Source organism: Nipponia nippon, unplaced genomic scaffold (genome assembly GCF_047370975.1).
Source record: "Nipponia nippon isolate SJK-2023a ecotype South Korea unplaced genomic scaffold, ASM4737097v1 scaffold_2, whole genome shotgun sequence".
Taxonomy (NCBI): Eukaryota; Metazoa; Chordata; class Aves; order Pelecaniformes; family Threskiornithidae; genus Nipponia; species Nipponia nippon.
In genome coordinates, this window is record NW_028262336.1 from 37,569,723 (window position 1) to 37,585,315 (window position 15,593).

General features: G+C 35.3%; 1 protein-coding gene across 9 annotated transcripts in view; it reads left to right on the top strand.

Moving 5' to 3' along the window:
* The window catches only part of CASK (calcium/calmodulin dependent serine protein kinase), a 234,217-nt gene that overhangs the window by 193,239 nt on the left and 25,385 nt on the right, over positions 1–15,593 (top strand). For 4 of the 9 annotated variants that reach the window (XM_087756254.1, XM_087756253.1, XM_087756256.1 and 1 more), the window contains 6 exons: positions 111–299; positions 821–899; positions 5,797–5,882; positions 7,769–7,837; positions 13,737–13,805; positions 15,146–15,181. In XM_087756254.1, the coding sequence (XP_087612380.1) occupies positions 111–299; positions 821–899; positions 5,797–5,882; positions 7,769–7,837; positions 13,737–13,805; positions 15,146–15,181 (528 nt within the window). The remainder of the gene's footprint in view (positions 1–110; positions 300–820; positions 900–5,796; positions 5,883–7,768; positions 7,838–13,736; positions 13,806–15,145; positions 15,182–15,593) is intronic. The other 5 variants (XM_087756258.1, XM_087756257.1, XM_087756259.1 and 2 more) reach the window with 2 other exon arrangements.

The window sequence follows — 15,593 nt, forward strand, 5'->3', positions numbered from 1 at the left end:
TCTTGAATTTCCTTTAATTTCTGGAAAGCTTCAAAAATATTTATAAGAAATGAGTGGGAGGTATCAGAGATAATGGAAGTCTGATATTTTATTGCTGCAATCTCCTCTAGGCCTTACTTCAAACTCATGATGTAGTGGCACATGAAGTTTACAGTGATGAAGCGCTGAGAGTTACACCTCCTCCCACCTCTCCATACTTAAACGGAGATTCTCCAGAAAGCGCCAACGGCGACATGGATATGGAGAATGTAACACGAGTTCGACTGGTGCAGTTCCAGAAAAACACAGATGAACCAATGGTATGGAGGGAACCTCAGTATTTTTCTTGACTCTGTACTGATAAAGACCAGTTTTATTATTACTTTAATGACAGTTTCTGCACTTTGAAGTAGGCTTGCCAGTATAATTGGAATAGTTCAGCAGCCATTGTAAATACTTATACTCCTGTGTATATCATTAACTTAAAATACTACGCGTGCATGCATACTACTGCTGTACAACTAGAGCTGTGTTTGTTTAAAAACAACCTTGTTGTAGTTATAGCAGATTAGGCTGTAAACCAAACCGGACACTTTGCACTTCAATACAAAATTACATTTTTAACAAACCAGAATCTTATATGCTTATGTATTAAATTATTGCATCTTCACTTATAAATAGCATCTGTTTTCATTGCTCATATTTAAGTGAGTGGCAAAGTTTTTATTTTAACCTTAAAATTTTTACCCTGCCTTCAAGCTTTTAGGAAAAGTGACTGTTCCTAACCACTCAAGAATCACACTGCTTAATGTTTTAAGAGTATAAACATTTCTTTTTGTAGGGAATCACTTTAAAAATGAATGAGCTGAACCATTGCATTGTGGCAAGAATTATGCACGGAGGAATGATTCACCGGCAAGGTAATTATGTGTCATAAATAGTTTTGTCTTCAAACACAATTATGTAGATCATTTTGTACAACCCATGTAACGTTACATTCTCCTCATTTTGATTGCTACTATTGCATAATAGTGTACCTGTGTATCTGGATGGAGTCCTGTTAACTGCCTCTGTTACCTTCCAGTTGCAGATGTCTTCGAACATTTTGAGATGAGGGCCCACTATGTTTCATTTAGGCCTTAATTAGGATAACAGGAGTATAGCTCAGTAAGAGACTAAAATGCCAATGATTTCTGGAGCTCTACTTATTTAATCCTCTGTTTAAAAAAAAAAAAATCCTTAGACTAGTTACAGTACTTTTCCTTGCAAAAATGGAAAAGCTTTGTTCAACAAAAAAATTTAAATTTCTCCATATATTTTCACACAATTCTTGAGGATCTTTGTACTTTTGATGTTGAGGCTCATAAAAACAATTTGTGAAATAAAAATATTTCTTGTGCCTAGAACTTGAATCTTTATTTTCAGTTTTCACTTCTATAGAGCAAACCCTGCAGACATGCATCTTTTCTCATCTCCAGTTTACTCCGTTTTTCTATTTTGTGTGTCCAGATCAGAAGTCAAAAACATAGCTAGGCTTTGTCCTGCTTTAAACAGATAAACTTCCCTGCTAGGTTGTCAGCTGCAAGTTTGGATTGCACCCTTAAAAGAGTTACTTTAGTTTTTCCAGTTTGCCATCTTTTTCTTTTGATGAACACAAAAATTTTCACCATTTGTCAGACCAAAGTTCCTTCTAGCCTACTAGTTCCTTCTATTTCAAAGGAAGCTAGGAACAGGTAATTAGGAAGACAAAACATGAAACAGGGAAAGGGTAAAGCAATCCTTTCCCTGATATATTCGCTTTGTCTCCTTGACATGATCAAAACCGTCAAGAAGCAGGAAAGATGAAACTTTTCATACAAGCAAAGATGCAATTCATATAGACTTCTGTGTTCCTTTAGAGGATGCTCTGAATTGAAATTTATTTGGCTTTTAAAAGTGAATTTTAAAAGGAGATTGCTCCAAGATTTGCAGGAAGAAGGTTTTCATCCAAATGTACTTAGGTAGTGGTGATCTTCTGCAGAGCATTGTTTCACATGACTGTGTTCCATAATGGGGGTAATAAAACTTTTAAAACCAGTTGAAGCTGGGTAAAAAAATCCAGCTATGCCCATTAGTACTCTGTTCTTTTCCATTTAATTATACAATGTCTTTTATTTCTAAAAATTTTGGAAATTTAACCCATTTTGTATGTGCTTCATCCAACTAAGGTAGCTCTTCTGCACGTAGGTTTAGTTTGAAAATTAACTATACTTCAGTGTTTCTGTAGTATTGTCATCTTTTTTTAAAAAAAATGTTTCTAATTTTGTTAGTTCTCTAGATGCCTCTTAGCTTCACTGCTTTGTTCAAAATACCTATATTTAGAATAGTTTTACTGAATAGAACAACGCAAATGTAAGCTGACAGTGATCTCGAGCACAACATGTCTTTGAATCCTATTGACGGGGTCTGTGGCTTTTATTTGTTTTGGGGGTTTTCTGTGTTGTTGTTTCTGCTGTCTCTTGCTATATGGAAAACTGCCAGGCAATAACAGCAATGACTAGATAATAGATCTACTGGGAGGGTTACAGGAACTATATAATTTCAGGTCTAGCAATATTAAGTACAACTGTGTAATTCCCAATCACAAAATAGTAGCTACTGTGAAGTCTGCCTCCTGTCTCTATGCCAGCTGTATCTAGTCCTGCTGATTATACTCGCCCTTATTCAAAAGGTGGGGAAGTTGAAGTAGGGCGATAGGCTTGTAAAGATGCTATCTACTTGCACCTTCCAGAGGATTGAGCTCAATGAAAATGAAACACCAGTTTCAGTCATTAAAAATTCTGGGGTTTTTGACTTGTCTGCTTTTTTAGAATAAGTAAATGAATTGTATCTTAGATCTCAGGCTTTTAATTATGCCTTGGCTTTCACCTTTGTGTCTATGCCTTAACTTAGCTCAGTTGTCCATTCACTTTTCACCTGTGGATTCTGTTTAGACTACTCATACTGTTAATATTATTTTCAGGGGATCTGCATATAGCCTGAGCAGCTCTCAGTATCTTAACCCATAGGTTTTTTGCTGGTGACTGGTTTTGGGGCATACATGCTTAAATGTGAATTCATTCTTAAAATGCATTTAAGAAGAGGTCCTAATATGGAATTTAAAAAGATTTCCAAAGAAGAGAGAGGACTTATTGGCTGCCTATTTAACCTCACCAGAAAAACAGCAGTTGTACATTGTCTGTACTATATTTTCGAAGTGACTTAATGTAAAACTCACACCAATTTTTAAAACACTGATACCCCTGATAACGTTTATTCAATTCTAACAAAATTTATGTGATTCCTTGGTGAAAATATGATTATACATTCACAGCCTTTCACTTTCCAAGCTACAGAATTTTCTTTTGGCTACAAAACATGTTTCTGAATGGGGACTCCAAGAATTTGTTCTGTCTTCTTCCTAATAGGGTAGGATTTTTCATACTTCTGTGCAGAGCAAGAGCACATACTTCCTAAAACTGTCTTCACTCTGACTTGCAAAGACAAAAAAGGAAAGCATTTATTCCAGAAATACATCCATTCTTTGTTATTACAGATGTGTGATACATCAGTAAGTCATGAATAGCTTAAGTTCTAAATAAACACTGCAATGCCAGTAGAAAAGGAACCAAAAGCAACCAAAATTATATGGTTAAGCATAGGTATCATGGGAGCTATAAATGGTATGGAAGACTCATTATTCAAAGATGTCAAGAATACTCTTTTCCAACAAGAATATTTATAAAGAGTAAAAAGTTTCTGCAAATAATAAAAGCCTCTTCCCTCAGATTGAAAATGTCTTCCTATGGTTTATTAATGCATCAACCCCCCAAAACTGAATGACCATCTACTGCGAAATGTCCATTCTTTATTCCCAATTTTTATGTATACTGCTCCATTCCAGGCATGAATAGAACAATATTCACTTCTGTCAGAGTAACAGAAATGGGAAATGCTCCAGAAGAGGGGATTTTATTTAAATGCACTATTGAAATTATTTGATACAGGGATATTACTGATTCTCATTTTAATATTTAATTCAATCAGATTTATATTTTGAATAATGCTAAAGAATCTTTATACTATTCCAGGGCATATGCTCTTTCTGATTCAGTATTATTGTTTAATAACAATTACACTCACTTCAAACACAATTTAACTTTGGCATGATACAGTCAACACAGCCTCATTTTTTTTTTTTTTTAGAACATTTTTTTAAGAATTGGGTATTGAATGCCTTCCTGAGAAAGTCTGCCAAAACTGAACTTTCAGAGTGTTTCACTAGAGATTTGGTCATTAATATTCTAGATGTGAACTAGATTAATTTGAAATTCAGATGCAGGACTGTTGCATTCACATTCAGTAAACTATTGATTGTGATAATTTTTCCACTGAAGAGTGGAAGAATTGTGATGAGTCCTTTTTTATAATTTCACTATCAGCAGATCAGCTCCTATAGAATTATTTGGAGCATTTAATGTGGCTGAAGAACTCACTCTTGAGAGTACTGAAAGTTTTTGTAAACTTTGGTTTCTCTCCTGTAGCACTGCCAAGTGAACTTCTGTTTCGCAGAAGAGAGCCCAAAGGGAATCATAGCAACAGAGCTTTTCAGGATTCTTCTCCTTGGTTCAGGCTGTGCTTGTGTTTAGCAGGCACACAGTTTGATTTTCATACATTTGTCCATCTGGAAGTTTTGCTTGCATGGTATTCTTTGGAAAAACTGACTATCTTGGTTCAGGAAAGAATTTTAAGGATTTTTCAGGATTCTAGTTGATTGACTTTTTTCAGGTAATTTTCCATAGATATGTTTTAGTTCAGGAAATGGTTGCCAGTTGCTAGTTTTCCAAGTAAGATTAATTATATTAGGTACAGTAATTGTATTAGGTACAGTATTTGGAAAAGGATACTTGCACAAATTATTTAAATCATACAGCAGAAAGAAATATACGTAAAGTAAATGGTCTTGTCATATTTTATTATATATGAAAAGCATCTTCTGGCTAATAATAAACCATGGAAGTTTTTTTGGAGAACTGCTAGAGAATTAGGTGGGCTTGAGCTACTCAAGTCAGAAATTATCATCCAAAAAGAGCCTCCTAGGTTGCTTCTAATCCTGAAGATAATTAATTCATTCACTGCCTTCTCCCTGTTGTGCTTGTTGAGCTTGTGTAGTGTCTTAGAGCCATGTTGTAGCATGCCATTCCCATCCCAGCTTCAGCAGGTTAGTTTGTGACTTGCTTAAGCTAAGTAGATATTTGTTTCATCATCTGATATTGTAGGTAGTCACACCAATCATTTACATTCAAGCTGAAGTCAAGGGTACATACAAAAAATGCATATTGTAACCATGGCAAATCAAAATCAGAGAAATGAAAAATACAGCAATCTGACAGATAAAATTAAGACTATGCCCAGAAGCCAAACTGCATTAAGTAGTCATCTGATAAAATACTGCTTGAATATCTCTGTTGAACGTTTCCAGCTGACTAGTTGCCGGTGACTTTCTTTTCAATGTGTGGGTTTCTGCAGTGTCCTTGTAAGGGACTGATGTTTTCCCTATGTACTTTATAGGGTGCCTGGGCATCTCATGCTGGTCTGTTGACTGCACTCTGAAAGACAGATTCGTAATCTTTGGTAGCTAATACATAGCTACCAAAGTCCTTTTCTGAATGTAGCCAAAAAACTTATTTTAATGTTGTTTCATATTTAGGTTTTTGTATGAATATTAGTACTGTCTTACAATTATCTCAATTTGTAAAAACATGTTTGAGGTGATTGTGTGTTTTGTTAACTCCACAGGTACGCTACATGTAGGGGATGAAATCCGAGAAATAAACGGAATCAGTGTGGCAAATCAAACTGTAGAACAACTACAAAAAATGCTTGTAAGTGCCTGAAATCTTTCTCGTGTTCTTTATAAAAGTGCCTGTCTTATTTTGTCAAAATAACTTTTGTTATTGCATTGTGATTTCCCCTTTTTCTTCTATTCTTGATAACCTACATGTGCAGGTAACACAAAGTCTTCCTGTGTTCAGCTGTTAAAGCCTTCTGCAGGCTCTTCCCTGTTTTTTGATAGTGGCTTTTTTGCACATTATACTCAGGAATGGTATAAGGCACCTCCAGGTGCCATTTTATTTATTCCATCTAGTCCCACGGAAAAGATCACTGACACCCAATGAATCCTGACAGATTTATGTCTGACCAGCTCTTAAAAAAACTTGAGTAATGGAGGTTCCCCAAACTCTCTGAGCAGTTGACTTTAGTGTATAATTCCTCTACGTTCCAGAAAGTTTTTTCTAATGTCTGAGTTTCCATTGTTGAAATGCAGGAGTTTCTTCTCTTGTCTCTAATAGATGTATCAGAAAAAATACTGCTTTCTTCCTATTACTCATCCCAAGTTAGTCTATAAAGACTGTGCCCTTATTTTAAATCTTCAGTCTACACTAAGTGTAGTCACTGAGTATACTATGAGAGAAAAGAAACATGCCTTATACTAATATGCCTATTGGTATAATTGCTACACAAATACAAAGACAATAAATCATAGAACCATTCAGGTTGGAATTAACCTCAGGAGGTCTCCAGTTCAATCTCCTGCACAAAGCGGAGTCAACATTGAATTCAGCCCAGGTTGCTCAGGGCTTTGTCTGGTTAAGCCTTGAAAATATCCAAGGACAGAGATTTGACAGGACGGGTGCCTCTTTGGGCAACCTGTTCCAACACTTAATTATCATCATGGGGAAAAATGTGTTCCTTATATGTAGCTGGAACATCCCTTCTTTCAATTTCTAACTATTGTGGCTCATGGTTATTGATGTTACAAAGAAAAAAAAAAGATATTTTGAGCTCAGACAGTCCGGCTTTTTGCAGGAAAACTCCATTTTGGGCCTTTCTAGTAGAGTCAGTTTGATATTCCATAACACTTGCAAATTTTTCTGCATGCAACCGTAATATTGGGATCTTGGATGATATAACTATTCCTTTTGTTGTGTCCAGAACTATATAGACAAGCTTAAGCAAGTCCAGGAAAATAGCATTTTCTTGGCTCACAATAAGCCAGCCAAAGAGAGAAAGGAGAAAAACTCCAAGATCGCTTGAAGTTATCTGCTTACCTTTCTGCCCAGATCAAGTCCTGCAGCTGTCAGCCTTTTGGTGGCACTTATATTCAAACTGTCATTTCAGAAAATACGGCTGAGCAAATGTGCCACAATCTGCTGCTATTCTGCAGTTACTAATTGTTATGACTATTCTTATACTATAGTAAATGCAAACTAGCAGACCCATGTTCTGTTCTGATGAAAGACTATTTCTTACATTTCTACCTTTAGTAGAGTAACATGCAGCTTTCCAGAAACTGTGAATATGCTTTTGCCATTTGACATGTATGATGAAAGGAAAGAAAATATCTCTTTAGTAGCAAAGACTATGTGGGTCACAGTATAGCTAGAAAGAAAAGACTGACATGGAAGAAACTTACACATCTGTGAATTCCTCACCTTAAAATATAGCTGTAGGTTCTAGGCATTCAAAAGCTGGTCAGGCGAACAAACTAATAATGTATGTTTATCTTTTAGATTAATGAGAGATGATCTAAATGTTTGTTTCTAAGTGAAATGACAAATAAGCCATAGCATTTTAGGTTTTTTGAATATTTACTTCAGGAAAACATACTGCTGCTCTCAAACTAGGGTGCTTTCCCTTCAAGCATTACTGATTTGGAGATTTAATCTTCACTGTCTTAGTCTTTAAAGAAGTGCTTCTCTTTTTGCAGAGGGAAATGCGTGGAAGTATCACCTTTAAGATTGTGCCAAGTTATCGCACGCAATCTTCATCCTGTGAGGTAATGAATTTAATGAACCATCCCATTTCTTCCTCAGTCCTGTAACTAACTGCCTGCTGATGGCTGAATGTTACTGCTTTCTGGGAAATTGTTTCTGCCTGTCCTGTTAGATCACGCACACCAATTTTACAACAAAGATAACGGAACACGAGTAGGTCCCACCTACCTACTCAGCCTTGCCTTCATATTCATCTCATCAGCTCCTTTAGTAACTCTTTACAGCCTATTTAAAAAAAAAAAAAAAAAAAAAAAAGGGAAAGGGGATCCTCAACTCATGCATTTAGGAAGCCCCTTTTAAAAAAATTACAATTTAAACTCATTTTTCAAGAAGTCTATTAAAGTTCCTAAGCTGAGGAACAATCCTTCGTTTTTAGGCATTAAACATTATTTTACTGCTTTGGGCTGTTAAGGGTTAATTGAAGAATCTGTTTCTGTATAACCCTGTTGAGGTAAATTTGTGATGGTTGTCTGTAACAGTTACACATGGCTTAATATGATGTTTCCATGAAAAAAAGGTATTTGTCATTACAGAAGAAAAACAGATTTGCAGTTAGTTCTTGTTGAACTAGAAAATTGGTATTATGGTTTTTGCACAGTAACGTTTAATTCCCTTCTGCTCACAAAGTTATGTTCCAGATTGCAACTGAGGGGAATTAAATTCTAGAAAATGGCTACTTGAGAGATACTGTTCCAATTTAAGCATAGAGATGGCATATGCACTATGTAGATGATGGCAGTCTTTCTGTGCCACATGCTTAACTGCGCAAACAGTTCCCAAATTAGAATTCCAAGAGTGAAATCACAATCCCTGTTGAAGTCAAGCACCTTATCTTAATTAGAGCTGTGATTTCACCCTAATTGTTTTTGTGTCTCAGCAGATGCTAGAACACACAGAAACTGCTATTGCGATTGTCAGAACAATCTGTTTGAAAGAAAAAAATTACTGCTTTTTGGTTGCCTTCTGCATTTTTAATAGAAGTCAACAAGAACTAAAAGGTTTTAGAGGTAGAAGATTTGACAAATTTTCACCTATGAGGCCAATTTTCTTAAAAGGTATAAATCTGAAAGCAAAAGTTTTTCATGAGATGCAAAGGCTTTTAAAAAAAATCTCAAACAGAAATTCTACAGTGTGCTGACAAATTTATGTATTGACTTCTGTGCTGTAAATAGCAGTAATAATAAAAGATATCCCACTTCCCAGTATTAAAATACAGAAATTGGTGAAACTGTATACCTGCTGGGAAGATTATTATTTGGGGAAAATAATTTGGCATGCAGCTTTAAATTAATACCATTAGGTGTCATTTTAGTAGTAGGAGGTCATCTCTTTTCCTTAGCTTTGTGTCCTTAGGTTCTTCATGACTATTTATTTCATGGAAGAGAGGAAAATGGGCTCTTACCTTCCTTTGGAAAAAACAGCAAAACTAGAAACGTGTGATCAAAGACAGAGGAAAAAAAATAAGCATGTCTAATTATCACACTTTGTGGCATTTAGAATTCATTTAATCGGAGGTGGCTGAGTCTGTTCCACCTGCTTGGCCACACTATGACTTTGGCTAGATTTTCAACTATTACAAAAAGCCAACGTTTTTAAATTATCCTATTAAAGCATCACTAGTCCTTAGGTAGAGAGGATTGTTTTCACAGAATTTTTCAGGATTGTGATTCAGATGATGAATCAAATTCTTAACCATTGATAAAGGCTAAAAATGAATGTTGAATGACATTAATAAGACACAAAAAGCTTGCTTCTAATGCTCTCTAGCAGGATAAATTCAGAGATATTGGGTCTTCACTAGTATAATCTTACTAGTTAAGGTATTTTTTGGCAATATTTCGGTATAAATTTATGTTTGGTTCCCCCCCTCCCTTCAGTCATGGACTGGTGCTCATGTAGTATAGTTTTAGCAGAAAAGGAATATAAAACAGAATTGATAATTGGGGGTTTTTTGAGACTCCTACCATGATCATATCATTGGATTGCAAAACACCTTGTAATCTTGAATAAGAAAAACTAAATATTAGTAGAATCAGAGGTGATCTGCCTTTTGTATAGAATCTGTCTATATGCCTTTGTATACAAAGGTGAGGGAGGCGTGGGATGTTATTTTTTTAAATAACTGAGATTTGCATTTCACTTGCCACATTTTTCTTCTTTTGTAGGTATTTAAGAGAGGTGTTGTAGTCGTGTTTCCTAAATATTAAGCCACTTTTGCATATTTAGGGAAGTCTTGTCCCTATAGTATGTAATGGTACTTCAGTGTCACTAGGCAGTTTCCAAAATCTCAATTTAGTGATTTCAAGTTTCTTCGGGATTTGTGGCTTTTCCTGCACCCAAGCCTTCCATTCAGTTACCAGGCCTTTTATTTCATGGAGTAGACTTGAAAACATAATACTTATGAATTCTCTTGTATAAAAATTTGATCAGCTGATCTACCGTGAGATGACCTGTTTCATCATTCGTGTGGCAAATGGCCTGAGTTACTCGCATGTCTAGATAACGCAATGGCCAGGATGTGTTTTCTGCTTCAGATATCCAGGAAATTACAGACTTACATAAATATGAACTTAAGTAATTATTGCAACACATTCTTATGGCTGATGACTGCATATGCTGTTTATGCATTTCAGTTTTATCCAACTGAGTAAGCATTTTGCTTTAGCTACATTTGCATTCTTACTTCGTACTGACAAAACACCCTGAGTAACTTTTTATAGTGTCAGATATATGGGAATGGAAAGGGAAGTACTTTTTTTTTTTTTTTTTTAACCAAAAAACTTTCCTTATGAACATTCTTTATGTTTCAGATTGTCTTTGTGAAATGCTTACGTTGTTTCATTAAGAAAAGTGTTTTATTTATTTACTTACTTACTTACGTATTTATTTTAAGTCTGGTGGTAATCACCATGGATTTTTTCCTTTAGTCTTGCAATGTTTCCGTTAGTGCTCAGACTATAAGACTTTTTATAGTCTTGAACCTTTTTTACATTTGTATTAAAAATACTGCCAGAAAGATTCCTTGAGCAAGATTGAAATTTAAATTTATTTTCAGGTATTTGGAAAGTGTCTCTCTTTTTTTTTTTTTTTTTTTTGATCTGGCAACAGTGTCATTAATCTAGCTGTTCTTGTCAGTATCTAATTTGATCAGGCCACATCTAGTAGACATAGTTGACTTCTGCTATAGGATTGCATCTCACATGCATTTATTTATCATTCATAATCCACACCTAAGAACAAGGAATCAATGGGAAACTAGTTTTGCCATCATTTGGAAATAATTGTGATTGTTTCCTCTAAGGCTTCAGCTGTGGTGCTTGAACTGAAAAGGAAGATCCGAAAGACTGCCATTTTGTTATTTGGCTTGGGGCTAGACAAGATTGGGAAGTCTAGATAGTCAAGTTATACTGAAATATGATGATAACACTTCTACACTACTCAGAATCATTGGATCCTCCAAGTGATTTTCTGCTCTTATCCCCAGAAGAACTAAGGCTTTTTCTGATTTACTGGAGAAACAAATTCACAACCAAAGCTGAAATTTTCCAGTCCAGTTCTAAGCAGTCCTAGCATTCTACAAGGATCTCTCTACTCATTGATTTGTCTCATTAGACTGTGAATAATACAGTTTTTCTCTTAACTTTTGAGTCTGATATTTCTAAATGCCTTTGAAATTGTGGCTGACCTGCTAAATTATTTAAAAATTGTACATATGCCTCTTGACTAGCTTGATAGATTAATTTCTTACAGTTAGTACTGAAATCACCAACAGCACTGAAAATGTGTATTTTCCTCAGTATGTTATGATGAACATTTGCTTTGAGTAATATGCTGTCTTCTGTTGAGAATTGTTGGAGGAATACAAATCAAAACATTCTCAAACCAAGAAAATTTCCTTCAAAGGGAGAAGCCTTCAAGAGAGGCCGGAAATAGCGGCATTCTCCAAGTTACTCTAAACTTGTTTTTCTCCAGATGACTTGGGTGCTTGCATCACTTTCCAAAGCTTTCCCCTGCTAAACCATCACTGACTAGCACATCATAACAAACCAGGTTTAAAAGAGAAAAAGAAAAAAAAGGTAAAATTAATTTTTCACCTCTTCTTGAAGGTGAGAAATTGGCAGAGACAGAATTGCAGAGCAAGCAGAGAATGTCTTTATAAAAAAAGGAATTCACTGCTTTTTTCCAAAAAAGCATCTCCTAGCTGCTATGTGATAAAGGTGATATTGATAATCCCGTACACAGAAAAAAAAAAAAAGGAATAATGGTTCCTTTAGGCTTTTCTTTTTTCTATTTTTTTTTCCCAGTAATGAATAGCTTATTTGGTCTCATTTGACCATTTTAAACTTGTTATGCTGGAGTGAGTTTGTAAATAGAAATAGAGCTGATTTCCCCCAGTCTACTACATGTTGCAAATAGTTGTGGGAGCCAAATGAGCATTTTGTTCTCATGCATGTAGCAGAAGTATACAGACCTACATACTTTGAACCACAATGACTTTACAGCCATAATATTGTCAGATCTGTCCTCAACTGTGTTAAAATCAAAACAAGCATCTAGATAGCAACACATGGAACTTTCTGTGAACTCCTATCTAAGAAGTCCACAAAACAGCGCAGAAGTTCTACACGAGTTTGTTGCACATCACGTGTGCAGGCAGCAAGAGTGGTAAAGTATTGCCTGTCATTTTAACTTTTCTTGGTGCTTTTAAATAGCTGTGAGTGCTATCACATAATTAGTATAAGTTCAAGGATATTAGTAGAGGACCTTTACCTGATTAATGTTGTTGCATGAGCAGTTTAGCTCCAATTCTGGTTTTTAATTTGTTCACAGAGGACACTTGTATTGATAAAATGTGTCAAGGATAACTTTTTTTTGTTTGAAAACTGTTTTAGCCTTTTTTTTTCTGCTATCCTTGATATTATGCAAAATTACCAGACATTGCTAAATTGACCTTTGACAAGGAATATTATATTCCAAAATTCCTTTGGGGTTAAAGGAGATTTTTTTTTTTTTTCCCCACAACATATGATTGAATTATTTTATTTCCTGAAGAGGTGGCTCAATTATCTGATCTTATGGAATTAAGTACTATGCAATCAAAAGGGCATGTGAAAAAGATTGTCCTACAAGTGACTTTCTTGCCTCTGCAAAACCCAGTCAGAAATTCCTGTTACCCTTTCTGTAGAGTTTCCCAGTATGCACCCTGCGTCTGCTGTCTCCTCGCTGAAGTGCAGGACCACGCTGGTAGTCTGAGTGAAGAGAGGTGGCTTTTTTAAAGTGATATATTTGGGCAAAGTTTAATGTTTTTAAGCCTATAAGAATGTTGGAGGAAAAAAAACCTCAGTATGCTGTAAAATGGATGAGGAGGGAGAAGAGAGCATCCAACTTCCTTCTCATGTGTTAGCTTCAGTGTCTTTGAGACACTGCAGAGAGATGCATCTTACAGAGTAGAAACTGATCAACACTGACCTCCACCACATTGCTGAAAAAAGATTTAGAAGCGTCTTTAAAATGGAGTGTGTGCCTCATTCTATTCAAAGTATTATTCAGCATATAACTTTCAGGTAATTACCTTTAACAAAGACGCCAGTATGACTAATGGCCTTTAGCACTGTCAGCCACGTGAGATCTAAGAGGTCCCAGATACTCAGTAATTAAAAAGCTGTTTGATTGCTAAGGCAATATAAAAATAGTTATTACCTAGGATGCATCAAAATGTCAAACCTGAATCTTAAACTATGAAAAAAGTTTTCAGATTTATGGAGTTTGTAGTGTGGAAGCTTTCACAGATGAAGCAGCTAAGCAAATGGTTGTAAAGCTGTGGATGTAACTGTTCTTTTAAATATATCTGTGTTCCTGTGATAGTGTTGTGTTGTTAATGAACCTTGTGTCTTATTTCAGAGAGATTCCCCCTCTACATCCAGACAGTCCCCAGCTAATGGTCATAGCAGCACTAACAATTCTGTTTCGGTAAGATTTCCAGTTCCACACAGAGAAAGTGTGAAAGTTTTGTTGGTGCTCATCTGCCATTACTGTTATACTTATCGTGTGGTCAGTGGAAAATTTTGTCCTGCTGATAGAACCAAGGTTATTACACATGTAACTCCCCGTTTTCTTTTTTTAAGGGTTTTTTCCAACATATTCTTTTCATTAAAGCCATATAGTGAGTTAAATGTTAATAACTGTAATGTGACACTTCAGTCATCCTTAAATCATTGTTAGCAGTTTCCTCAAAACTAAACAAAGGTTTAAAGTGGAAGTTTTATTTCCATCCTGAACTTTGGAAGCAGTGTTTGAAGAAAGAATAACTGTGCAGTTGGTATTTCAAGACATTTTAGATTCTTTTAAGTTTTGTGTTTTGAGAGACCTCTGGAACGTGTACTGGTTTCCGCTATCTGAGTTCACGAATTGGTGTGCCCTCTGCTGTTGTGGTACGTGCACATACTTTGTGAAATATGAGCCTTGCCTGGATATGAAAAGCAAAAGGAAGTGGCTTTAAACTGCACTACAAACCAAGCTATTATCATCACATCTTTAACACAAAGTACTTCTGTTTCGTATGTATTCAGGTAGAAAGGTCAATCGCCTGTTTTTCTAAAGTGCATTAATGTTAAAATTTGTGTCGTTTATCATTTGTCGTTGTTTGGACCAATGTAGTAACTGTACACACAAGTTCCTTCAGTAAGAGTGCTGTCAGTATCATGAGTTCATGGGACTAGCTAAAAAAAACCCCAAAACTGAGTAACTACTCCTTTAACTATTAAAAAAATTACAACTCTAGAAATTATTTGCCACAAGGTAAAGTTCTTATTAATTAATACAATGAAAAATAATTGTGGATGAAAAATTTAAGAAATTTTTGTGAATTAAATTGAATTTGTTACACGATTAGTTGATATAATTTTATTCCTCAGCACAATTATACATTTTTAATAATAATTTTTTTAATGTTTATAATAGTCATCCTTCTCTTTTAAAAACAAGACTAAGTATGAAGTGGAAAAGGCGTTCACATAAAGAGCCTCTTTCACTTGACGGTGCTTTTGTGTTGAAGATGTTGAATTATTTATTAAAAGGCACATTCTTTATCTGCTTAAACTTTTTACCTGCTTTCTTCAGCTTGCTGCTAAACAGCCTGGGTTTGATTTTCCTTTAAGAAAAAAAATATTTCTAAACATGGGTCAATGCTTTATACTTTTGTCTGACTTACCATTTTATTGTAATGTAGTATGAATCACTAATAAATGGTGTTGTATGCCCTTAAAAAGTAAAATGAAAATTTCTTCTCCTGGGTTGACTTTATTCTGCAGGACTTGCCATCGACAACACAACCAAAAGGACGACAGGTGAATAGATATCCTCCATGGGAATTTTTGTAAACTTAGCTGCTAGTGAACATCCCTGCTTATCTTTTTCCCCCTCATATTCTGTATGTGCTGGACTAAAACATTTAAGCTTGGAAAATTTGTTCCATTTTTTTCATTTTTCTTTTTAACTCATTTGTTTGTGGCTAATTCAAAATAGCATTTTTTTCATGTATCCATACGTGTGAGAGTAACAAAGTCATTGTAAATTTAACTGGAGATGTTGTTTTAGTTCAGAATGCATTAATAGGCTTATTGTTGTGCAGTGACCTGTGCAGATTTTCATCTTGGAGGAAAGCTCAAATTTATAATTTAGCTGAAATGGAGACAAGTATGGCAAGTGTCTAACACTCTAAAACATTGTACTGACAAAGATTCTAAAGCTTGAGTTGGT